Source organism: Neoarius graeffei, chromosome 9 (assembly GCF_027579695.1).
Source record: "Neoarius graeffei isolate fNeoGra1 chromosome 9, fNeoGra1.pri, whole genome shotgun sequence".
Lineage (NCBI taxonomy): Eukaryota > Metazoa > Chordata > Actinopteri > Siluriformes > Ariidae > Neoarius > Neoarius graeffei.
Window position 1 is genome coordinate 55,088,676 of NC_083577.1, and position 24,693 is coordinate 55,113,368.

The following is a 24,693-nucleotide window of genomic DNA, read 5'->3' on the forward strand; positions in this document are numbered from 1 at the left end:
ACAAATATCGTACTTTTCACTCCACTACATTTCTATCAAGGTCCTTGTTACTCGTTACTCTGAAGCGGCTTTGAAAGTGGATGTTTTTTCTTTTCTTTTCTAAAACATGATTGGTTTTTTCGCAGGTGACCACTGAGACAGGCTATCGGTAATCACTAGGGTCACGTCACGTCCATAGACTGTATAAAATCAAGATCAATGATTTCTCAGCAGTGTTATTTAACACGATCAGTTGATGGCAGAACGGAAGGAGGCAGTTCTTCTGGGGAATGCACGCACTCACGGCTTTACCTAGAACCCATGTTTCAGTTTTCTGAAAGGATTAAAGATTTGTTTAGTTTTAAATGTTTGCTTTGTTTGCTTAAAACGAACCATATCACGGCCTACAAAAACTCGCCATCAACATTTTATTCCAAGAGAAAGCTTGCAGTAAAGTTGTCTGTGCTTTTAGAGCTAGCGATAACGTTGCAATAGCTATGCAGTCTGGTTAGTCAAATGACTTTCTATGGATTTGCCCGCCAAGTTGCTGTAGCCTTGTCTACGGCTAACGTTAACACATAGCTAGTTAACTTGGACACCGTTAGTTAGCATGTAAAAACGGAGTTACGCTGACATAAATGACGTTAACTTATCTGAAGTCCTTTCAGAAATATGTTTTAGCATAATCTTGCTAAATGAACAGAATGTAGAAATCTTTCTTTTCTAGTAGCATTAGCTACCCAATATGATTTCGAGTTTGAAAAGAGTTTGCTCGCATGTCAGGTGGAGTTTCACTGACTAGCTAGCTTAACGTTAAACCACCATGATTCCACAGCATGCGTTCATTTTGTGACTTCACATTTCTGTCTTTGGTAATGGCATTAGGTTTTGTAAGCATTGTGGCAATAATACAATGATGCGTTGACACAAAATGTACATTTAATACTTAAGTATTTTTAAAAGCAAGTACTTCAGTACTTTAACTTAAGTAAAAATTTGACTGGAGAACTTTCACTTGTACCGGAGTGGGATCTGACCAGTGGGATCTGTACTTTGACTTAAGTAATGAAGTTGGGTACTTTGTCCACCTCTGAATCAATCAAAAGGATGGGAGTTTTATAGTTAAGAAACACTGAGGAACATAACATCATTAACCGGTGCTCTCAAAGTAAATCCATGAGTTCAGACAGAATATTATATGTTCAATTTTGACACATTCATGAATGCTCACATTCATGTGGCATGATGATGGACTCCTGAATTATACTCAATCACCAGTTTTCTTTAGCACACCCGCCTGGCTACACTCACTGACCATTTTAGCAGATACATCTATCATAAACGTTACTCTTTAGGTAACTAATTACTGAGTGTAGCCAATCCTGTTGCTATGCACCATTTGCCCACCCCATGTGACATATTGCTCAATTATAAAAGGCCAACATAAAGGCCACTGCTACACAGATATTATTTGAAAGGGTATATAATTCTCAACACCGCAACATCTCTGATATGGCAGCGTGTACTGCGTAGCAGTATCAGTGTATTTAAACACAGGGTTCAATGTGCTGAAACTTTTAGGGATAGATGAGACTACAGCTCGTGTTTTTCTATACACTGTATGTGTTCATTGTGTACGAGACCTTCATCAGCATCAGTTTCTGACCACAAGACTGCTGTTCAATGGAGATTGGGTTTTTTTCTTTCTGGATCCAAGATTGCAAACGTAGCAATGCAAAAAAAAAAATCAGTCAGTCAGTCAATACTACTGTGTTAATACAGCTGTGCTGCAAATGGTACACCATCCAGAAAACATCTGGGCAGCAGTGGTCTTACCATGGTCTCTTTCCACAAACAGAAGGGGCTATTGGTGGGTTGACAAAAAGAGCTGGTAATACTGTGCCTACAGTCGCTTTGAAAAAGGGCTGAGTCACCATGATTCCTTGCAAACATTTACTTTGACAGTAAGATGCTAGTTTAGAATAAAAGGTTGTTTTAGTTTGCTTAAGGGCTGTACAGTGCTGTAGTGGTTAGCACTGTCGCCTGACAGCAAGAAGGTTCTGGGTTTGAGCCCAGTGGCCGGCGAGGGCCTTTCTGTGCCGAGTTTGCATGTTCTCCCCGTGTCTGCGTGGGTTTCCTCCGGGTGCTCCGGTTTCCCCCACAGTCCAAAGGCATGCAGGTTAGGTTAACTGGTGGCTCTAAATTGACCGTAGGTGTGAATGTGAGTGTGAATGGTTGTCTGTGTCTCTGTGTGTCAGCCCTGCGATGATCTTGTCCAGGGTGTACCCCGCCTCTCGCCCATAGTCAGCTGGGATAGGCTCCGGCTTGCCTGCGACCCTGCACAGGATAAGCGGTTATAGATAATGGATGGATCAATAGTTTGCTTACTTATTTGCATGTTGTGTAGGAAATTAGGAAAATGTAACAAGTGCTTACATTATTAAGGTCTGATTATTATTAAAAATAACAATTAGCATTTGATTAACAGTTTTGCAGTATTTGTTAACGAGCAAAACAAAATGGTTGAATTTCCTCTTGCATGCTTTCAGATAAAATATTAAAATCACTTTTTTAGACCAACACCCATGATTTTTCTTGCCTTATAGAGGCACCATGCATCATTTGTAACAGATGGTAACACCTCAGGCAAGCATACTGTGCTGTTCATACGCAGTGACCATGCTATACCCAAAATAGCAAACCTATAGAGCAAACTTACCCCACACACACACACACACAGTGAGGGTGCTGTGATTAAACTGAGAGATGCTGAATGCAGTAACTCAGTGTGGGGAATCACATCTCATATGCCTGCTCATGTGATGTAAATCCTCTCTCTATAACCTCGTCAATCCGGGTTGGAGTCCTTTCATCATCTGATTATGCCTTATCGGGCATTTTTTAAAATTTCTTTCATCTAAGATTTACCCTTTTTCTTTGATGGAAAATTGTGAAGCCTCTTTTCTTGCGTTACTCTCCTCGGTTCAGTTGGTCTTATCCTTTGCTAATCGCATTTTGATTTGATTTTGTATTTTTCTAGATGCTACTGCCCATTTTCAGTGCTTGTGTGTTTGAAGTGGCATTTTGTTGACGCTTATCTCAGTGTACCACTGGAAATTTCTTTGAACTTGGCCTCGGGTGGTGGGGAGCATGGGACAGATAGGGACAGGCAGCTGATTTATGGAACAGATACACATCATTGTGAATGTGTGATTGCACTGAGTGCCATGATCAGGACTAACTAAACACACTGTAGCTGGTGGATCATAGGAGTTGCATGTACAGTATGGTTCTGATAAATCTATATATAATAACGCTAAGTTCCAGTATGTCAATTTTTGGAAAAAAAAAACAACAAATGAAAAAAAAAGACAACAGTGACGACAACAACAACAACAACAAATACAACAACCCACTCAACCTATAGAATTAATGTATGGCTGTATTTATAATGACCATGTGTCCTGTTTTCCTCAATATAACTACTGTATGCTTCTGGAAAACTGTGCCTTGGTCATTTGGGACTCAGTAATAACATTTTGAATAAACATCTCAATAAGATAAAGCAAAGAAAAATAACTGAGACGTAAATGATAACTCAGACATTTTAGTAGTTACGGTTCTGTGTTATCCATCCACTCATTATCTGTAGCCACTTATCCTGTTCTACAGGGTCACAAGCAAGCTGGAGCCTATCCCAGCTGACTATGGGCGAGAGGTGGGGTACACCCTGGACAAGTCGCCAGGTTATCGCAGGGCTGACACCGAGACAAACAACCATTCACACCTACAGTCAATTTAGAGCCACCAATTAACCTAACCTGCATGCCTTTGGACTGTGGGGGAAACCGGAGGAAACCCATGCAGACATGGGGAGAACATGCAGACTCCACACAGAAAGGCCCTTGCTGGCCGCGAACCCAGGACCTTCTTGCTGTGAGGCGACAGTGCTAACCACTACACCACTGTGCCATCCTGGTTCTATGTTAGTAGACTGTAAATTGTAATGCATTCCTAGGGCCTTGATGAAGGCTCTTAACCATTAATTGCTCTACACATGTTTTATATTCATCACTTATAAACTGCTTTGTATAAAAGTTCTAATTCATGGGTAGAAGCAAACTCCTAATGCTGATTATATCAAAGTGTGTTACACTGGCGTCACCTTGTGGTCATTATTAACACTGCATCATTTGGAAAGATATGAAGTTAGTTAGTTATGACCAGGTTCTTGGCCAAACTGATCATTACATCATCAGTTTTTCCTCTAGCTAAATCAGACACAAGGTACACTACTCTTGCTGGAGCAATTGGGGGTTAGGCACCTTGCTCAAGGGCACTTGAGCCAGTCCTGCTGGTTCAGGGAATCAAACCAGCAACCTTTTGGTCCCAAAGCCATTTCTCTAACCATTTGGTCATGGCTTCCCCGACAGAGATATGAAGTAGGTGTCATGAACAGTTAACGGTTTCTCCTGCTCTATTTCCACCTCCCTTTGCTCAATGTTAGTTTCTTTCTTTCTTTTTTTTGACAAATTTCTTTTCCCTCAATGTTGTTTTTGAGACTTGGAATCTTGTTCCTGCCATACTTTTATGTTTATTTTTTTTTTAGTTTTCCTAACCTATCTCAGGTGGTGTAGTTGTTAGCACTGTCGCCTCACAGCAAGAAGGTTCTGGGCTTGAGTCCAGTGGCTGGCGAGGGCCTTTCTGTGCGGAGTTTGCATGTTCTCCCCGTGTCTGCAATGGGTTTCCTCCGGGTGCTCTGGTTTCCCCCAAAGACATGCAGGTTAGGCTAATTGGTGGCTCTAAATTGTCCATAGGTGCGAGTGTGGATGGTTGAGAGGAGAAAATATCAATAATAATCCAGTAGAAGGCAACGGGAAACCACTACTGTAATGTTCCCTAGACACTTTGATGGCTGAAGCCGTCAGAGCAGCCATGTCACTGTAGTCATACACCAAAATGGATGGATGGAGCCTACCTCAAGTAGTTCCATCCAAAATGGATGATAATAGACATACTGTATATGACAGTGTTCTGACCCCTGCCATAATTTATATAATAAACCTAGAAAAGCTTGTTTTTTACAGTGAACTCATTCATTCACCCTCAGCAACAAGTTGGTGAATTCGGAGTCTATTCCAGGAACACTGGGAACAAGGCGGAAGAATTCAACCTGGATGGGACGTCAGGGCACCTATCCATATTTCTGGAGAGGGGGAGGAACCCGGTGAACTGGGAGGAAACTAATATGGACACAGAGAGAACATGCAAAACTATTCAGATACAATAGTAACCTGAGCTCAGGATCAAAACAAGGTCCCTGGACTTGTGAGACAGCCCGACCCTGAAGTCCACAGGGACAAACCATAAACAAACCATAAAACCCTAAACTGAACCTTTGGCACACTGAAGATTGTTAAAAAACAACAACAAAAAAAACTAATGACGCACAAGATGAATTGGTTATTGTCTTCCATCTCCCTCTGACGGACGACACACTCCACATGCATGATACATGACTGCTGTTTATTCACTGATAATAAAAAACTATGCACAGCCAAGAGGGTGGTACTTTTCACATTTTATATCCAGTTGTGTTGTTGGATTTATACAAAGAGATCAAGTAATGCAATTACAAGATTAAAACACTGGACACTGCAAACGGACATGGCTTGACAAAGGGTCCTCACAGGAGACTAGTGCAAGCAGCAGCAGACATGGAGTACAGAGACTGTACCATGGTTTAGCAAAGCGTCATTAAAGTACGGAGACATGATTCACCAGTCAAAGAGGCTACATCAATCACAATGTTACATAAGGACATCAGAGACAGAATCACTGAACCATTACAGTTCATAGTCCACCAGGTTCAAGAAAGGGTAACGTGTGCTATGGGAACTTCATCCAGGTAAAGTTTTAAAGATAATGGTATAGTCAGTACTTCATTTACCATCTGGTTCACATCAGTCTTCTCTGGGTCATCAGTGGCTACTTTAGGGGTGAGTAACATTAGGCTGGTTCAAAAACATGAAAGATCAAGATCAGTCACCACCCATCAGCATGAGCATGATTGCACCAACATGAGACACTAACACAATATGATGATGGCACTATCTGATTCAATCTAAATAGTCTAAAAGAGATGACACTAGAAGAGAGGAATTAATAATAATTAATAAGAGGAATCTTGTCACTAAAGTAGCCAGTGACTGACCCTGGAGCTGTTTACCAAACGCGCGCACGCGCATTCACAGAGGCTTTTGAGAAATGACAAACACTATTAAATTATTAAGGCACCACAGACGACAACACACACCTTTGGAATAATGACACATTCCACAAACACCAGGTTTACACACACACACACACACACACACCTATTCATTTAAACAAACAAACAAACAAACAAACAAACAAACAAACAAACAAACCAAACCAAACCAAACCAAAAACCCCCATTTTGTCCCATTTCTTGTGTCTTTCTTATGGATGTGTTACAATCATTTTCACGAAATCACATTTTACGTCACATTAAGAAATTTCAAATTCTTTTGGTTTAGCAAACTATGTTTTAGCAGTGAAATATTAAAACATATCTAAAGTATCAGAATCAACCTGTTCAATCTCTATTGACAAAACAGAGATCTATATTGTACTCTAAGATGCTATTATGTGCAACCGTGAATATGAAGTGCAAAAAAGGGCTTACTCTGACTCTTCTATGAAAATGATAAAACCTGATGCAAGGGGCTTCCTGTAGATAGATATGATATAAATGTGAATGATGAAACACAGTTAAAAGGGTGACAATAGAGTAACAAAAACATAATATATATAGTATCAGTCAAATGTTTATACACACTCATTCATAGTAATGAGTGTGTCCAAACTTTTGATTGGTACTGTATATCAAGTTTACATCTGCCTAAATTATGATCAAAATCATATACAATATGTAATCAGAAAAGAATACATTCAAATACCTTCATTAAAAATCAATCATAAGTGACACTAATGCCATAATCATGCACAGTAGCTTGAAGAAATCCCCAAAACATGGCTTTCTCAAACCATCTAAACTGTGCTAAATGGAAAATGTGTGCACTTAGTGTGCCATGCGTCAGAGAGGACATATTCTCAAAATGTCAAGTCTCTTGTGAAAGACTATCATAAAACTAAACAGAAATATTCAGCTAATGCTTTAGCTTTGTCTCTCATAGTTTGAACGGCTACTTCAGGGAAGGAGTTCCTTAGAACAGCACCTAAAATTATCAGAGGTAATCAAATCGACTGGTTCATCTCACACACACACACAGTACTGCGCGTGAAGATAATATGTGTCGTGACTATATGGTGAAACGTTACTGATGTTCTCTGTGGACTTGGAGATTTTTTAGAAATTAGTGACCAGACAAACGTCCTTAAAAGTTCTCACTTCTGACTATGTGTCCCGTGAAAAAAAGCAGCTCCCATTTCAACAGTAATGATTACATATTTTATTCATTACACTGGTTAAAACGTGATTGGGTGATCAAGTGCTTGAGTTTTAAATCAAATCTATAACTGACATGAGCTCACGCCAAGTCAGTAGTATAGCCTTAGTGTGATTACTGCATGGAGGAAGCAGTCTTAACCAAGGCCAGGGAGACACTAAAGTGGGAGCTCTAGCTTCGGGGAAGGAGTCCCTTTTTATAGGCCACTGCACCTACAATAGTGCCAATCGTCAGGACTGAGGACACGCCCATGAACTTCAAGAATCCTCCAACAGATGGCAAGTTTCTCTCCCAGAAAGTGGTGACAAAGGGGAAAGCAGGGACATCCTGAAAGAATGTCAAAAATATACAATAAAAAAACAATAAATTCACGGACACAGACTGATAATAGATAAATATACAACCCCAAACCAGAAAAAGGTGGGACAGTATTTTGAAATTTAAATTAACCCTTTGGTGACTGACCCCTTGAAGATGGTTCCTCCAGGAACGATGATGTTTCAGTTGTCAAGACAACGGAAAAACTAAAATACAAAAACAGAAAGATACGTCACAATGCTCTTGTGCACAAAATAAAATGCTCTTGTATTTGTATTTTAGTTTTTCCGTTGTCTTGACAACTGAAACGTCATGGTTCCTGGAGGAACCATTTTCAAGGGGTCAGTCACCAAAGGGTTAAAACTGAAAACAATGATTTGTAAATAATATTTGACCTGCATTGCACTCAAAACAATACAACAGCACATGATTTGATGTTTTCCCCCATGAAATGTATTTTTTTTTTTTTCAAAATAAACACTTATTTTAATTTCAATGGCAGCATATGTTGCTCCAAAATCTCATTCTACTTTTCTACACTAATGCTACCATCACAGAAGTGTAAGTTACCTTTGCTAAGGGCACTGACATCAACCCCATACCATGGCAGACCCTGGTTTTTGGACTTGTTGCTGGTAACAATCTGGATGGTCTTTTTCATCTTTGGTCCGGAGCACATGGCATCCATTTCTTACAAAAAAAAAAAATCTGGAATACTGATTCATCTGACCACAGTACACATTTCCACTGTGTGATGTTCCATCCCAAATGCCTCCAAGCCCAGAGAAGTAACTCAGTATTGTAGTGTCGGACAAAGGTCTGCCAAAGTAATCCTGAGCCCATGTGGTTATATCAGCTATAGATGAATGATGGTTCTTGATTCAATTCCATCTGAGGGATCAAAGATCACGGGTGTTCAGCTTAGGCTTGTGCCCTTGTCCTTTATGCACCACAATTCCACCATATTCCTCAAACTGTTTAATGATATTATGCGCCATAGAGGGTGAAATATCCAAATCCCTTCATATCTTTCTTTGAGGAATATTGTTTTTAAATATTTCAATAATTTTCTTGTACATTTGTTGATAGACTGGAGATCCTCGACCCAGCTTTGCTTCTCAAAGACTAGGCCTTTCCTGGATACTGATTTTGTACCAAATCATGATTACAATCACCTCTTGACATCACCTGTTTCAAATCACATCATTATTTAATGGTTTTATCTCATTACTAGCCCTAAATTGCCCCTGTCCTAACTTTTTTTGAAGTGTGGTGCAGGCCTGAAATGTAGGAATGGATGTATATTAACAAATGACAAAGTTGACCAGACAAAACATGAAACAGCTTGGGTTTATACTGTCTGCAATGAAATACAAGTCAAAGTAAGAAATCGCTGCTTTCCTTTTTATTTGCATTTTCCATATTGTCCCAAAATTTTCTGATTTGGGGTTGTAGGTAGAATAAGCACAGTGGAAATAGATTTGGTACCAATGACTCAGGCTCTGTTTGCCAGATCTGACTTGAATGCAGTCTCCCCATTGTAAACAAAATCTGAAAGAGAATCAAAGGGTTAATGCATAAAAATTCATATTATATTTATTTAATGCTATGTATATATGCACACATGCACACCAAGCATGGGTGCAGATCCCGGGGGGGACGGGGGGAGACATGACCCACCCCCCATTTCTGAAAAACATGAATTGTCCCCCCCAATAAAAATCCCCTAAATTATTCAAAATTGTACAAACAAATGTATTTTCAGACAAATGATTCCCTGTGCAGTACTTTTTGAATGATGTGGCGAGCCTCTATGAAGTTGTGATTTATGGTTGCATGGTATGAGTTGCATACGGGCAAAAAAAAAAAAAAAAAAAATCACTTTTGTGTCCCCCCCCCAATCCTGACATCGGATCTGCACCCGACACCAAGTGTATACAGAGTGCAGTGATGTCTCACCTCCCTGACTGCTCTCTCCCCGGCCTGTACAGCCCCTTCCATATATCCACTCCACTCTGTAGCTGTCTCAGTGCCTGCGAAGTAAAGTCTACCCACAGGCTCCCTCAGGACTCTACACACAGAGAAATGCATAACTGTTAGCTCACATCTACTTTTTAAGACTCCATGTGCCCATCAACATTTTCACCATGGATTCTCTTAAAACTTTAATAATTGCTATGGAGAATGAAGAGGACGAATTAAATTAAAACAAATATATCTATCGTTAAATCCTTCAATACATCATTCATACATAAATAAATGTACAATATCCATCCAGCCATTATCCGTAACTTATCCTGTGCAGGGTTGCGGGCAAGCTGGAGCCTATCCCAGCTAACTATCACAGGGCTGACACATAGAGATAAACAACCATTCACACTCACATTCACACCTACAGTCAATTTAGAGCCACCAATTAACCTAACCTGCATGTCTTTGGACTGTGGAGGGAACCAGAGCACCTGGAGGAAACCCACACAGACACGGGGAGAACATGCAAACTCCACACAGAAAGGCCCCTGTCGGCCACTGGGCTTGAACCCAGAACCTTCCTGCTGTGAGGTGACAGTGCTAACCACTACACCACCATGCCGCCCTAAATGTACAATATCTGGAATGTTATCTGCCTTGCAGTACAGCATCTTTCAACATGATTGTGGTTGTTATTAGCGGGATTATTTTCAGAATTATTGTACAGCCCAATCAGAACTCCTCTTAAAGGAAGCCCACCCTCACTGATTGTATAAATATACTGTAATTGTATAAATACACCGATGGGCCACAACCTTGAAACCACTGAGAGGTAAAATGAATAACATTGATTATTTCATTACAGTGGCACCTGCACAGGTGTGGGATATATTAGGCAGCACATGAGCAGTCAGTTCTCAAAGTTAGTGCGTTGGAAGCAGGAAAAATTGGCAAGCATAAGGATCTGAATGACTTTGATAAGGGCCAAATTGTGATGATTAGATGACTGGGTTTGAGCATCTCCAAAACAGCAGGTCTTGTGGAGTGTTTCTGGTATGCAGTGGTTAGTACCTACCAAAAGTGGTCCAAGGAAGGACAACCGATGAAACAGTGACAGGGTTATTTGCGCCAAAGACTCACTGATCTGTGTGGGAGCTAGCCTGTCTGGTCTGATACCACAGAACAGCTACAGAAGTACAAGCTGCTGAAAAAGTTAAAGCTGGCTATGACAGAAACATGTCAGAACACACAGTGCATTGCAGTTTGCTGAGTATGGGGCTGCATAGCTGCAGACCGCTCAGAGTGCCCATACTGACCCCTATCCACCGCTGAAAGCACCTACACTGGGCACATGAGCATCAGAACTGGACCATGGAACAATGGAAGAAGGTGGCCTGGTCTGATGAATCATGTTTTCTTTTACATCACACCTGGAGAAGAGACGGCACCAGGATGCACTACGGGAAGAAGGAAAGCTGGTGGAGGCAGTGTGATGTTGGGAAACCTTGAGTCCTGGCACTCATGTGGATGTTACTTTGACTCATACTACCTACCGAAACAATGTTGTAGACCAAGTACACCCCTTCGTGGCAACGGTATTCTCTAATGGCAGTGCCCTCTTTCAGCAGGATAATACGCCCTGTCACACTGCAAAAATTGTTCAGGAACATGACAGAGAGCTCAAGGTGTTGACTTGGTCTCCAAATTCCCCAGATCTATCCGATTGAGCATCTGTGGGATGTACTGGACAAACAAGGTCGATCCATGGAAGCCCCACCTCATAACTTACAGGACTGAAAGGATCGCTGCTAACATCTTAGTGCCAGATACCACAGCACACCTCCAGAGGTCTTGTGGAGTCCATGTCTCAATGTGTTAGACAATATTAGGCAGCTGTTTTTAATGTTATGGCTGATCGGTGTATATCCACCACTATTGCCTAGTTACAATTTTTAAAAAATGATATGGAAAAGAAGCCACTTTTAGGCTCAGGCTTAAGTCTTACAGTTATGGACTTATATGGCATGTGGATACTAGAACAGATCAGGATATACCATGATCTGGTTATCTGGATATACCATGATCAGGATATACCATGAGATAAAGGTATATAATAAAATTTTACTATATTTCAGTAACCACTTTATTCTCTTCAGGGTTGTGGTGTATCTGGAGTGATGCAAGGCAGGAGAAGTCACCCCAGATGGGACATGTAATAAAGGGCAGGAATAGGAGAGTCATTTCACATGAAGTCTTGAAAGTGTACTTACTTGCCATACTGAGTGAGGACTCCGGGGGGGATGCTGGCTGTATAGCAGCCACCAGAGTATTCATCCTCATTCCAGTTCTTTTCCTCATAGTGCACAGGCTGGAAAAAAGAACCATTATCCATCAAACTTGTAGGTTTAACACAAATATTTTAAATAGCTGAAATCATGCATCTTAAATTTAAAAGTTGAAATTTGATCAATTTAATCAGTAACTTCATCGATTAAATACAACTAATGTATTTTATGCTCATTAGAACACAATTTATGCCAGCAAAGAATCAGTGTCTGTGTGCATGCACAATTTCCACTTATAAATTATACATTAAATAACCACAAATGTGTGTTAAATTTACTTTGCTTTTATTTCAGGAACGTGGTCGTTCCTGAAATATAAGTAACTGTAAAATAATTGACTTTCCCACTACGAACAAACTGGACCTGTTTGTGGCTGGTAGGCAGATTTCAAGATTTAATTTCAAGTCCTGATCATAATGCTATGAAATGTACTCCTTTTTTAACACTCATGCACCTGATGGTAGAACATAAGGTATGTACTACTTACTCTATTTCTGTACTGTGCCTTATATAACCAATAGCTTTATATACACAGTGGTGGCAGCGGGGGTGACCCCCCTCCAAAAAAAAAAAGCAACAACAAAAAACTAGACAGAACTCGACGCCAACGGCGTCGATGGGGATGCCTCCGCCCGGTAGACTACACGCCTTATTAAGTTGTGATTTGGGGATGAACATTTGACCTCACAGTAATCGTGACCTGGTGAAATTACTTGTATCAGCCTTGGAGACATTGTGTTCACAAGGTTTTCGCACAGACATTTGACCTCACAGTGACTTTGACCTTAGACCTTTTAATCTCAAAATCTAATCAGTTCATGTTTGTCCCAAAGCGCACAAATGGTGAAAGTTTGGTGAAATTCCTTTCATTAGCCTTTGAGATATCGCGTTCACAAGGTTTTGGGACGGACGCACGCGGACAGACATTTGACCTCACAGTGACCTTGACCTTAGACCTTTTGATCTCAAAATCTAATCAGTTCATGTTTGTCCCAAAGCGCACAAATGGTGAAAGTTTGGTGAAATTCTTTTCATTAGCCTTTGAGATATTATGTTCACAAGGTTTCAAGACGGTCGCACAGACGGACAACCCGAAAACATAATGCCTCCTGCACCTTACGGTGGCGGAGGCATAACTAGATAGAACTCGACGCCAACGGCGTCGATGGGGATGCCTCTGCCTGGTAGACTACACGCCTTAAGTTGTCATTTGGGGATGGACATTTGACCTCACAGTAATCGTGACCTGGTGAAATTACTTGCATCAGCCTTGGAGATATTGTGTTCACAAGGTTTTCGGACAGACATTTGACATCACAGTGACCTTGACCTTAGACCTTTTGATCTCAAAATCTAATCAGTTCATGTTTGTCCCAAAGCGCACAAATGGTGAAAGTTTGGTGAAACTCCTTTCATCAGCCTTTGAGATATCGCGTTCACAAAGTTTCGGGACGGACACACGCACAGATGCACGCATGCACGCACGGACGTTTGACCTTTTGATCTCAAAATCTAACAGTTTATCCTTGTCCCCGAATGAGCAAATGGTGAAAGTTTGGTGAAATTCCTTTGATTTGCCTTGGAGATATTGTGTTCACAAGGTTCTCGGACAGACATTTGACCTCACAGTGACCTTGACCTTAGACCTTTTGAGCTCAAAATCTAATCAGTTTATCTTTGTCCCCAAATGCACAAATGGTGAAAGTTTGGTGAAATTCCTTTGATCTGCCTTGGAGATATTGTGTTCACAAGGTTTGCGGACAGACATTTGACCTCACAATGACCTTGACCTTTTGATCTCAAAATCTAATCAGTTCATGTTTGTCCCAAAGCGCACAAATGGTGAAAGTTTGGTGAAATTCCTTTCATCAGCCTTTGAGATATCACGTTCACAAGGTTTCGGGACGGATGCATGCACGCACGCACGCATGGACGGACGGACAACCCGAAAACATAATGCCTCCTGCATCTTACGGTGGCGGAGGCATAAAAGTTATGTTGGGGGCTGTGCCCCCCCAAGTTACGATGGGAGTCTTTTGACTATTTACAAGGAAGAAAAGGAGAGAGTAGTGTGAATAAACAGCCCGCTGCGCGCCTTTGTTTTCCCTTATTAAATCCCGCTGCATCCCTTCATCCTGGCACCATCCCTTTGTACTGTAGGTTGGTAGTACCCATTCGCTCCAAAACCGATGCAAATTAGCCTGGCCCTGACGTCACCCATTTCCTCCGCTTTTCGGGATTTTCCTTATTTGGCTTACGCAGAACTGTAAAACCCATCACTTTTAGTAGACAAGCTGATTTATGAATATTCTGTGGACTAATTAACCCATTGCTGTGGCAACTGTCTAGATATGTCTGGTCTCCTTGGGTACTCGTGCCAAAGCGGGGACCCTGTGACAGCAAGGCTATGACAGTGTCGCTACATTTGTATTGGACTGATAACTCGTGTCCTGTCTGGATGGCTAGATAGCGTTCACGAGGCGTACAAGCAGTTTTGGGCACCCAAAAACTTGATGCTGCTCTAGATCTACATGAATTCGTTTGCTGCCCTGACCACTCACTGAAAATCAGTATGAAGAGGAGTTTCAGACAAATATCCACTGCAAACTTTTTGGGCTCGACAAAGGCACCCAAGTTGCTTGATGATAACGAGGCAAGTTTTCAGTATAAATGTTTTTTAAACACCCCAAGTCAAATTTCGCAAACCAAGAAAGGAATGATTGTTTACTTGCACCGAAGACTAAAGGAAAGACAGTTATTCATGTTCTTGCTTTATACCATGTAGCTGAGCGGGTATATAACTATTAGCTCTTTAATTCAACAAGGATATTGAGAACAAAAATTTCTCAGGTTTTGTTTTTGTGTGTGTGTGTGTGTGGGGGGGGGGGGAATCCATGAGAAAACTACGGGAATGCAGTTTTTACAATTTACCAATACAGCCCCAGTAGACATTAAACTTAGCTTTACTCTCACCAAAATTTACCTCTCAAAATGCGGGAAATAGCATTTTAGAGGGTTAAAAATTCCAAAATTTCATGGGGGGCATGCCCCCGGACCCCCCCTACATTTGGCGCGCCACACGTTGACCCCCCCCCCCCATCCAATATATCAATAGTGCTCTACTATTTACTCAGTGACCTGATTTTTTCTCAATATAAGCATTGTGCTCATTTCTTCCTTCATGTAATTAAGCAGATTTGATCCTCCTTGCATTTTTAGAATACCCAAAGTTCATATCAGGTGTATTTTTGCCCTTATCATTTGTTATAGAGCATAATTTTATACATGAGTTTGTGAGTTCTGCAACGATATCCAGATTAGGTATAATTTCAGTTTGTGTACGTATGAAGAAGGAACTTATAGTGGTGCTTGAAAGTTTGTGAACCCTTTAGAATTTTCTATATTTCTCCATAAATATGACCTAAAACATCATCAGATTTTCACACAAGTCCTAAAAGTAGATAAAGAGAACCCAGTTAAACAAATGAGACAAAAATATTATACTTGGTCATTTATTTACTGAGGAAAATGATCCAATATTACATATCTGTGGATGGCAAAAGTATGTGAACCTCTACGATTAGCAGTTAATTTGAAGGTGAAATCAGAGTCAGGTGTTTTCAATCAGTGGGATGACAATCAGGTGTGAGTGGGCACCCTGTTTTATTTAAAGAACAGGGATCTATCAAAGTCTGATCTTCACAACACATGTTTGTGGAAGCGTATCATAGCACCAACAAAGGAGATTTCTGAAGACCTCAGAAAAAGCATTGTTGATGCTCATCAGGCTGGAAAAGGTTACAAAACCATCTCTAAAGAATTTGGACTCCACCAATCCACAGTCAGACAGACTGTGTACAAATGGAGTAAATTCAAGACCATTGGTACCCTCCCCAGGAGTGGTCGACCAACAAAGATCACTCCATGAGCAAGGCGTGTAATAGTCGGTGAGGTCACAAAGGACCCCAGGGTAACTTCTAAGCAACTGAAGGCCTCTCTCACATTGGCTAATGTTAATGTTCATGAGTCCACCATCAGGAGAACACTGAACAACAATGGTGTGCATGGCAGGGTTGCAAGGAGAAAGCCACTGCTCTCCAAGAAGAACATTGCTGCTCATCTGCAGTTTGCTAAAGATCATGTGGACAAGCCAGAAGGCTATTGGAAAAATGTTTTGTGAACGGATGAGACCAAAATAGAACTTTTTGGTTTAAATGAGAAGTGCTATGTTTGGAGAAAGGAAAACACTGCATTCCAGCATAAGAACCTTATCCCATCTGTGAAACATGGTGGTGGTAGTATCATGGTTTGGGTCTGTTTTGCTGCATCTGGGCCAGGACGGCTTGCCATCATTGATGGAACAATGAATTCTGAATTATACCAGCAAATTCTAAAGGAAAATGTCAGGACATCTGCCCATGAACTGAATCTCAAGAGAAGGTGGGTCATGCAGCAAGACAACGACCCTAATCACACAAGTCGTTCTACCAAAGAATGGTTAAAGAAGAATAAAGTTAATGTTTTGGAACGGCCAAGTCAAAGTCCCGACCTTAATCCACTCGAAATGTTGTGGAAGGACCTGAAGCGAGCAGTTCATGTGAGGAAACCCACCAACATCCCAGAGTTGAAGCTGTTCTGTATGGAGGAATGGGCTAAAATTCCTCCAAGCCGGTGTGCAGAACTGATCAACAGTTATCGGAAATGTTTAGTTGCAGTTATTGCTGCACAAGGGGGTCACACCAGATACTGAAAGCAAAGGTTCACATACTTTTGCCACTCATGGATATGTAATATTGCATCATTTTCCTCAATAAATAAATGAACGAGTATAATATTTTTGCCTCATTTGTTTAACTGGGTTCTCTTGATCTATTTTTAGGACTTGTGTGAAAATCTGATGATGTTTTAGGTCATATTTATGCAGAAATATAGAAAATTCAAAAGGGTTCACAAACTTTCAAGCACCACTGTACTTAGTTGAAACCGCTACACACAATTAAAAGATGATGTAGTCCTGCCTCATGACATTTCTGTTTGATTTTCTAAAAGAATCTCTAAACAATGTGCCTGTAATATTTGTAACAAATCCAGTACATTATTTTTGCGAGAGGAAGTCATGTTCTGCTCATCGTGCTGTTCTTATTAAACAACACCAGCTCGAAAAGACAAATATTTATGTAGATAATTACTCTTCAATGATTAGATTTATGTCATTTTGTTGGCTTAAAGGGCATATCCTGGACCAATTTAGTGTGTTTTATATGAAAGAATGTCCCTTTACACACTCATCCAGAAGGGTAATTTTGCACAAGGCCATCTGTCTACAGCAGAAAAAAATAAAATAACAAAACGCATCTGGAAAAATCCCAAGGGAGTCTGGAGACAGATTCGCGACGTCACGTACGGATCCGCCAGCAGGCTGAGAGAGCTTGCATGGATTCAGTGCACAGCCTGTGTAGACCAAGTTTAGCAGCTAGCGATTTTGCATTGAAATATGGACTTGTCACCTGAGCTTCTAAACCCATGGATTCATGTATCAATGCTCATCTATATATTGTTACATAAATCATATTTTTTCTAATTACTATTATTTATTTATATATTTCTTCATTTAGAAGAGTACTGGCTACTGTAGGAGAAAGATTTCATAAGCTACACACATGGAATCAGCTAAGCAGGGTTGTATATACATTTAATGTGTTTGACAGGTCCCAAAATCTCAAGCCCTGACACGCATATCCCTTAATACATGTGAAGTAAGTGTATTATCACCCGGCGCTTTCGTGTTGTTTATTTTTGTGCGCGTCAATAAATAACATCATCCGTGTACCAAACAAACACAGGAACACCTAATTTAGTATATAGTATAGTACTTGTGAATTGCTGATTTTCTTCGTCTTTTTCTCGTCTCTGCTTGGTCCTCAGCTTTTTCCGGGTGTCTTGCACGAAGCACCCCCATTTCTCTCTCATTGTCCGGTCTTTTGGGAAACGATGAGTACTAATCCCATCATGACTGGTGTTGCTACACCCTCCTACAATACATCTGTTAACCATTTTAATAATTATGTGATAATGTTGAAGAAATTTGCAGAAAACCACCAGGTCGTTTTCTCATAAACAAACCAACGCTGACATGGGATTCAGAGGGAGACGTCCCGCGCGTGACGTAACGAAAATCAATGTTTGCTGGGAAATCCAAATGCCAATTTTTTTCAGAGGCAGACGAATTCGCCTCCAATGGCTTGATTTCAACTGAATTTTTCTGGTATTGCGCAAGGTAAAAAAATTGCACAAAATGCAAAACGTGACAGATATTTGACCAAAGTTTAATATAAAATAAGAGAATTACATTGATCTTGCTCCTAAATATACCCAAGATGTGCACTTTAATGTAAACACAGTTCATCACTACTTGATTCTCTCCACCATAATTTGGAAGGGAAAGCAGCTCAGTACTCATCCACCATGGCCAGAAAGAAAACCTTAAGAATGAAGGATTTAATGAAGAACAGAAACTCACATGCAAAGCTTCGTCAGAGCCTAGGACACGTGCATAGATCTCACAGATCCTCTTCTTTCTATTGAAGTAAAATTCCACATTTCAGATCAGCTGTGACTACAGATGAAAAAAGCTTCAAAAGAAAAAAAAATTCAGTTTCCAACAAATACAGTGGTGCTTGAAAGTTTGTGAACCCTTTAGAATTTTCTATATTTCTGCATAAATATGACCTAAAACATCATCAGATTTTCACACAAGTCCTAAACGTAGATAAAGAGAACCCAGTTAAACAAATGAGACAAAAATATTATACTTGGTCATTTATTTATTGAGGAAAATGATCCAATATTACATATTTGTGAGTGGCAAAAGTACGTGAACCTATGCTTTCAGTATCTGGTATGATCCCCTTGTGCAGCAATAACTGCAACTAAACGTTTCCGATAACTGTTGATCAGTCCTGCACACCGGCTTGGAGGAATTTCAGCCCATTCCTCTGTACAGAACAGCTTCAACTCTGGGATGTTGGTGGGTTTCCTCACATGAACTGCTCACTTCAGGTCCTTCCACAACATTTCGAGTGGATTAAGGTCAGGACTTTGACTTGGCCATTCCAAAACATTAACTTTATTCTTCTTTAACCATTTTTTGGTAGAACGACTTGTGTGCTTAGAGTCGTTGTCCTGCTGCATGACCCACCTTCTCTTGAGATTCAGTTTATGGACAGATGTCTTGACATTTTTCCTTTAGAATTTGCTGGTATAATTCAGAATTCATTGTTCCATCAATGATGGCAAGCCGTCCTGGCCCAGATGCAGCAAAACAGGCCCAAACCATGATACTACCACCACAATGTTTCACAGATGGGATAAGGTTCTTATGCTGGAATGCAGTGCTTTCCTTTCTCCAAACATCTCATCTCATTATCTCTAGCCGCTTTATCCTTCTACAGGGTCGCAGGCAAGCTGGAGCCTATCCCAGCTGACTACGGGCGAAAGGCGGGGTACACCCTGGACAAGTTGCCAGGTCATCACAGGGCTGACACATAGACACAGACAACCATTCACACTCACATTCACACCTACGGTCAATTTAGAGTCACCAGTTAACCTAACCTGCATGTCTTTAGACTGTGGGGGGAAACCGGAGCACCCGGAGGAAACCCACGCGGACACAGGGAGAACATGCAAACTCCGCACAGAAAGGCCCTCGTCGGCCCCGGGGCTCGAACCCGGACCTTCTTGCTGTGAGGCGACAGCGCTAACCATTACACCACCGTGCTGCCTTCTCCAAACATAATGCTTCTAATTTAAACCAAAAAGTTCTATTTTGGTCTCATCTGTCCACAAAACATTTTTCCAATAGCCTTCTGGCTTCTCCACGTGTCTTTAGCAAACTGCAGACGAGCAGCAATTTTCTTTTTGGAGAGCAGTGGCTTTCTCCTTGCAACCCTGCCATGCACACCATTGTTGTTCAGTGTTCTCCTGATGGTGGACTCATGAACATTAACATTAGCCAATGTGAGAGAGGCCTTCATTTGCTTAGAAATTATCCTGGGGTCCTTTGTGGCCTCGCTGACTATTACACGTCTTGCTCTTAGTGTGATCTTTGTTGGTTGAGCACTCCTGGGGAGGGTAACAATGGTCTTGAATTTCCTCCATTTGTACACAATCTGTCTGACTGTGGATTGGTGGAGTCCAAACTCTTTAGAGATGGTTTTGTAACCTTTTCCAGCCTGATGAGCATCAACAACGCTTTTTCTGAGGTCCTCAGAAATTTCCTTTGTTCGTGCCATGATACACTTCCGCAAACGTGTTGTGAAGATCAGACTTTGATAGATCCCTGTTCTTTAAATAAAACAGGGTGCCCACTCACACCTGACTCTAATTTCACCTTCAAATTAACTGCTAATCCTAGAGGTTCACATACTTTTGCCACTCACAGATCTGTAATATTGGATCATTTTCCTCAATAAATAAATGACCAAGTATAATATTTTTGTCTCATTTGCTTAACTGGGTTCTCTTTATCTACTTTTAGGACTTGTATGAAAATCTGATGATGTTTTAGGTCATATTTATGCAGAAATATAGAAAATTCTAAAGGGTTCACAAACTTTCAAGCATCACTGTATTTACCTTTCTTCCTTGGTGAGTCCAGCAAGCCTCCTGCTTTTGCGTGCAAGGATGAAACTGCAAGAACCGAAAAGGTACGGTCAGCCAAACATGTTTTAACCAGCTGTGTCTACAAAGAACATGTGCTTCTATTCGCTGCAGGTGAAAGTGCACTATCCCATTAGTGTACACAACTTGTTTTACCCCATAATGGCTGGCACTGTTCCATCAGGCTTAGTGTCATCTAGAGTCAGTCCAATAGGCGCCTCCTCGTCTTCGATAACCATGGTTCCACAGTAGCCTGGAACAAAACAGCACTAATAAGCACATGCATGATACATGTAAACACTAAACACGATGTGTCATTTGTCCAAGGTGATTTTCACATTGTCTCCATAGAGAAAAATAAATAAACCTGATAGACAGACAGCACATAGAACTAGTAACAGTAATTTGAAAATGAACATACACCAGTAGAGACAATATGAAGAACAATAAGCGTTCAATCTCAGAATAATTCAAACTTATTTAGTTTTTATTAAACTTACAAATATCAGTTTATGGCTTTCACAAGTGCCCCTTTAAGTGACTTAATATTGATATGAGTGTCTCTAATTTCTTTGTTGGTGGCATTTGATTTTCTGGCCCTGAAATCTCAGCATTCAGACTGATGACACTATTTAGTTACACTTTCCTCTCTTTTCTCTAAACAACAACCCACAAGCCAAACAAATTAAAGCACAAGCTACATGTCTTGATATGGAATTACTAATAACATAGACAGACTGGTGATGATGCTGAACAGTGAAAGCAGAGAGAGGACTCATAACTCTAGGCCAGAGTTTAGATATATTATGAAAAGTGCTGAATTGCCAATGTTGAGTATGTTGTATCTATACAACTAGTGTTGGGGAGTAACGGGATACATGTAACAGTGCTACGTATTTAGAATACAAAATGCGAGTGTGGCAGCGGGGGCGTGGTCAAGCGCCGGTCTGTGACTGGAGGGCGGAGTCAGGGAAGGTAAATGGCAGAATCACTACACCTGATGTCAATTAACCTGTGTTTGTGTGTCTTCCCAGTGACCACGCCCTATATAAAGAGAGAGAGAGCAGAGGAAGTGAGCTCTCTCCCCAACCAGACGACTTGTGTGTGTGTGTGTGTGTGTGTGTGTGTGTGTGCATGGCTGGGAGAGTGAATTTGCATCTGAAAAGACCAAAAGAAACAAATTATGGAACTTTATTCTGCCTGCCGTCTTTCTGTGCTCCTCCCCCTCCTACGAACTGCTACCGTGGTGCTGAAACCCGGGACCGAGCACAGGAAAAGAACAGCCCCATGGAGTCCTCCCCCTTCACAGACCTGGTCCATGCCCTCGCCACGGCCCAGCAGAGCCAGCACCAGGCGCTAGTCACCCTCTGGAAGGAGCAAGAGCACCGGTTCGAGGCCCTGGTGCTGGAGCAGCAGGAAGATCGACAGGCATTCCGGCACCTCCTCGCGTCGGCGGGGTCCACCATCTCCACCGCCGCGGGCCCTTCTTCCCTCACCCTAACTAAGATGGGCCCGCATGACGACCCCGAGGCCTTCCTCACGCTCTTCGAGCAGGCAGCAGAGGCCTCGGGCTGGCCAGTGGAACAGCGTGCCTCCTCCCCATGCTAACGAGCGAGGTGCAGCTGGCCGCGCTACAGCTCCCCGCCAACCGCCGGCTGGCCTACGCGGACCTTTGCCGGGCCGTCCTCCAGCGGGTGGGGAGCACCTCCGAACAACAGCGACAGCGCTTCCGTGCTCTGCGTCTGGAGGAAGTCGGCCGGCCGTTCGCGTTTGGCCAGCAGCTCTGGGACGCCTGCTGGCAGTGGTTGAGGGCCGACAACAGCGACGCCAAGGGAATCATCAATCAGGTGGTGCTGGAGCAGTTAATCGCCCGCCTACCAGAGGGAACCGCAGAGTGGGTCCAGTGCCACCGCCCAGCGTCGCTGGATCAGGCCATCGAGTTGGCGGAGGACCATTTGGCGGCTGTTCCAACGGCAGGACAGTGGACATCCTCTTCTCTCCTCTCTCTCCTCCTGTGTCTCGTCCTTGCCCCTTTACCCCACTGCAGAGGCGGGGGCCGGCCCCACCCCAGCCGGCCCGTTGCACCCGCGGTGTTCTCACATTTTTCCCTTCTGTGTCTGTCTCTTCCCCCCCTCACGTGAGTGAGCCCCAGATAGCCAGTGCAGAGAGGAAGCCTGGGCCGGTTTGCTGGCGCTGCGGGGAGCCGGGCCACCTCCAACAGCAGTGCTCGGCAATGGAAGTGGGCGCGGTGGTTCGGATCCCCGACGTGCCAGGAGCCGCCCTCGATCAGGCTGGAGTGTATCGCATACCGGTGAGTATCCAAGGGGATACATATCAGGCGTTGGTGGACTCTGGCTGTAATCAGACCTCAATTCACCAAAGCCTGGTGCAAGACGAGGCATTGGGGGGAGCACAGGGGGTGAAGGTGTTGTGTGTGCACGGGGATGTTCACAGCTACCCTTTAGTGTCGGTCCACATTTTTTTCCGAGGGGAAAAATTTAGAGTATAGGCGGCGGTTAATCCTCGCCTCACCCACTCGATAATTTTGGGGACTGATTGGCCGGGATTCGGGGAGTTAATGAGTCATTTAGTGAAGAGTGGGTCCTGCCATAGTTCAGCAGGGGGAGGTCCTGGTGTCGCATTGGTGGGAGCAGCTGTCACAGAGCCGTCTATGTCATCTCTGCATCAGAGTGAGGAGCCGCAGGCTCCTCCTCCTTCTCTCGGGGAATCCCTTGTGGATTTTCCGTTAGAGCAGTCGCGAGACGAGACTCTGCGACATGCGTTTGACCAAGTGAGAGTAATCGATGGTCAAACGCTCCAGCTGAACGCCACCCCGTCCTTCCCCTATTTTTCTATTATGAAGGATAGATTATACCGAGTGACGCAGGACACTCAGACTAAAGAGCAAGTCACACAGCTTTTGATCCCAAAGAGCCGCCGGGAATTGGTATTCCAGGCGGCTCACTTTAATCCCATGGCTGGACACTTAGGGCAGGATAAGACACTAGCCTGACTAATGGCCCGGTTCTATTGGCCAGGGATTCGCGGTGATGTCCGTAGGTGGTGTACGGCGTGCCACGAATGCCAGTTAGTAAATCCAGCGGCCATTCCAAAAGCGCCTTTGCGCCCTCTCCCATTAATCGAGACCCCGTTCGAAAGAATTGGGATGGATCTCGTCGGGCCATTAGATCCGTCAACACGAGGGTACCGCTTTATTTTAGTTCTGGTGGACTATGCAACGCGATATCCGGAAGCAGTGCCTCTTCGCAATATCTCAGCACGCAGTATTGCGGAAGTGCTCTTCCGCGTCATCTCCCGAGTTGGAATCCCGAAAGAGATTCTGACTGACCGAGGCACCTCGTTTATGTCACGTACACTGAACGAACTGTATGGGTTATTAGGTATTAAGCTGATCCGCACCAGCGTGTATCATCCACAAATGGACGGTTTAGTTGAACGGTTCAATCGCACCCTCAAGAATATAATTAAAAAATTCGTAAGTGAGGATGCACCTAATTGGGATAAATGGCTCGAACCCTTGTTATTTGCAGTGCGAGAGGTCCCCCAAGCCTCCACGGGGTTCTCCCCGTTCGAATTATTATATGGGCGTAAGCCGCGCGGCATTCTAGTTGTGCTGCGAGAAAATTGGGAGGAGGGACCTTCACCAAGTAAAAACGAAATTCAATACGTTATTGACCTGCGCGCAAAACTCCACACACTCACACACCTAACCCAGGAGAATTTGCGGCAGGCCCAAGAACGGCAAACCCACCTGTACGACAGGGGTACGCGCCTTAGGGAGTTCGCACCGGGAGATAAAGTACTCGTACTGTTGCCCACATCGAGCTCCAAATTGATCGCCAAGTGGCAAGGACCCTTTGAGGTCACACGGCGAGTCGGGGACATCGACTACGAGGTGAGGCGAA

At 42.7% G+C, this 24,693-nt stretch overlaps 1 protein-coding gene across 1 annotated transcript in view; it reads right to left on the minus strand.

The window, feature by feature from the left end:
- Nucleotides 1-5,548: 5,548 nt before the first annotated feature.
- The window catches only part of mao (monoamine oxidase), an 87,815-nt gene continuing 68,670 nt past the window's right edge, over nucleotides 5,549-24,693 (minus strand). The window contains exons 9-15 of the mRNA XM_060929836.1: nucleotides 20,924-21,020; nucleotides 20,744-20,797; nucleotides 18,627-18,684; nucleotides 12,032-12,129; nucleotides 9,750-9,861; nucleotides 9,279-9,341; nucleotides 5,549-7,799 (exon numbers count right to left, since the gene is read on the minus strand). Of these exons, the coding sequence (XP_060785819.1) occupies nucleotides 7,644-7,799; nucleotides 9,279-9,341; nucleotides 9,750-9,861; nucleotides 12,032-12,129; nucleotides 18,627-18,684; nucleotides 20,744-20,797; nucleotides 20,924-21,020 (638 nt within the window). The 3' untranslated portion in view covers nucleotides 5,549-7,643. The remainder of the gene's footprint in view (nucleotides 7,800-9,278; nucleotides 9,342-9,749; nucleotides 9,862-12,031; nucleotides 12,130-18,626; nucleotides 18,685-20,743; nucleotides 20,798-20,923; nucleotides 21,021-24,693) is intronic.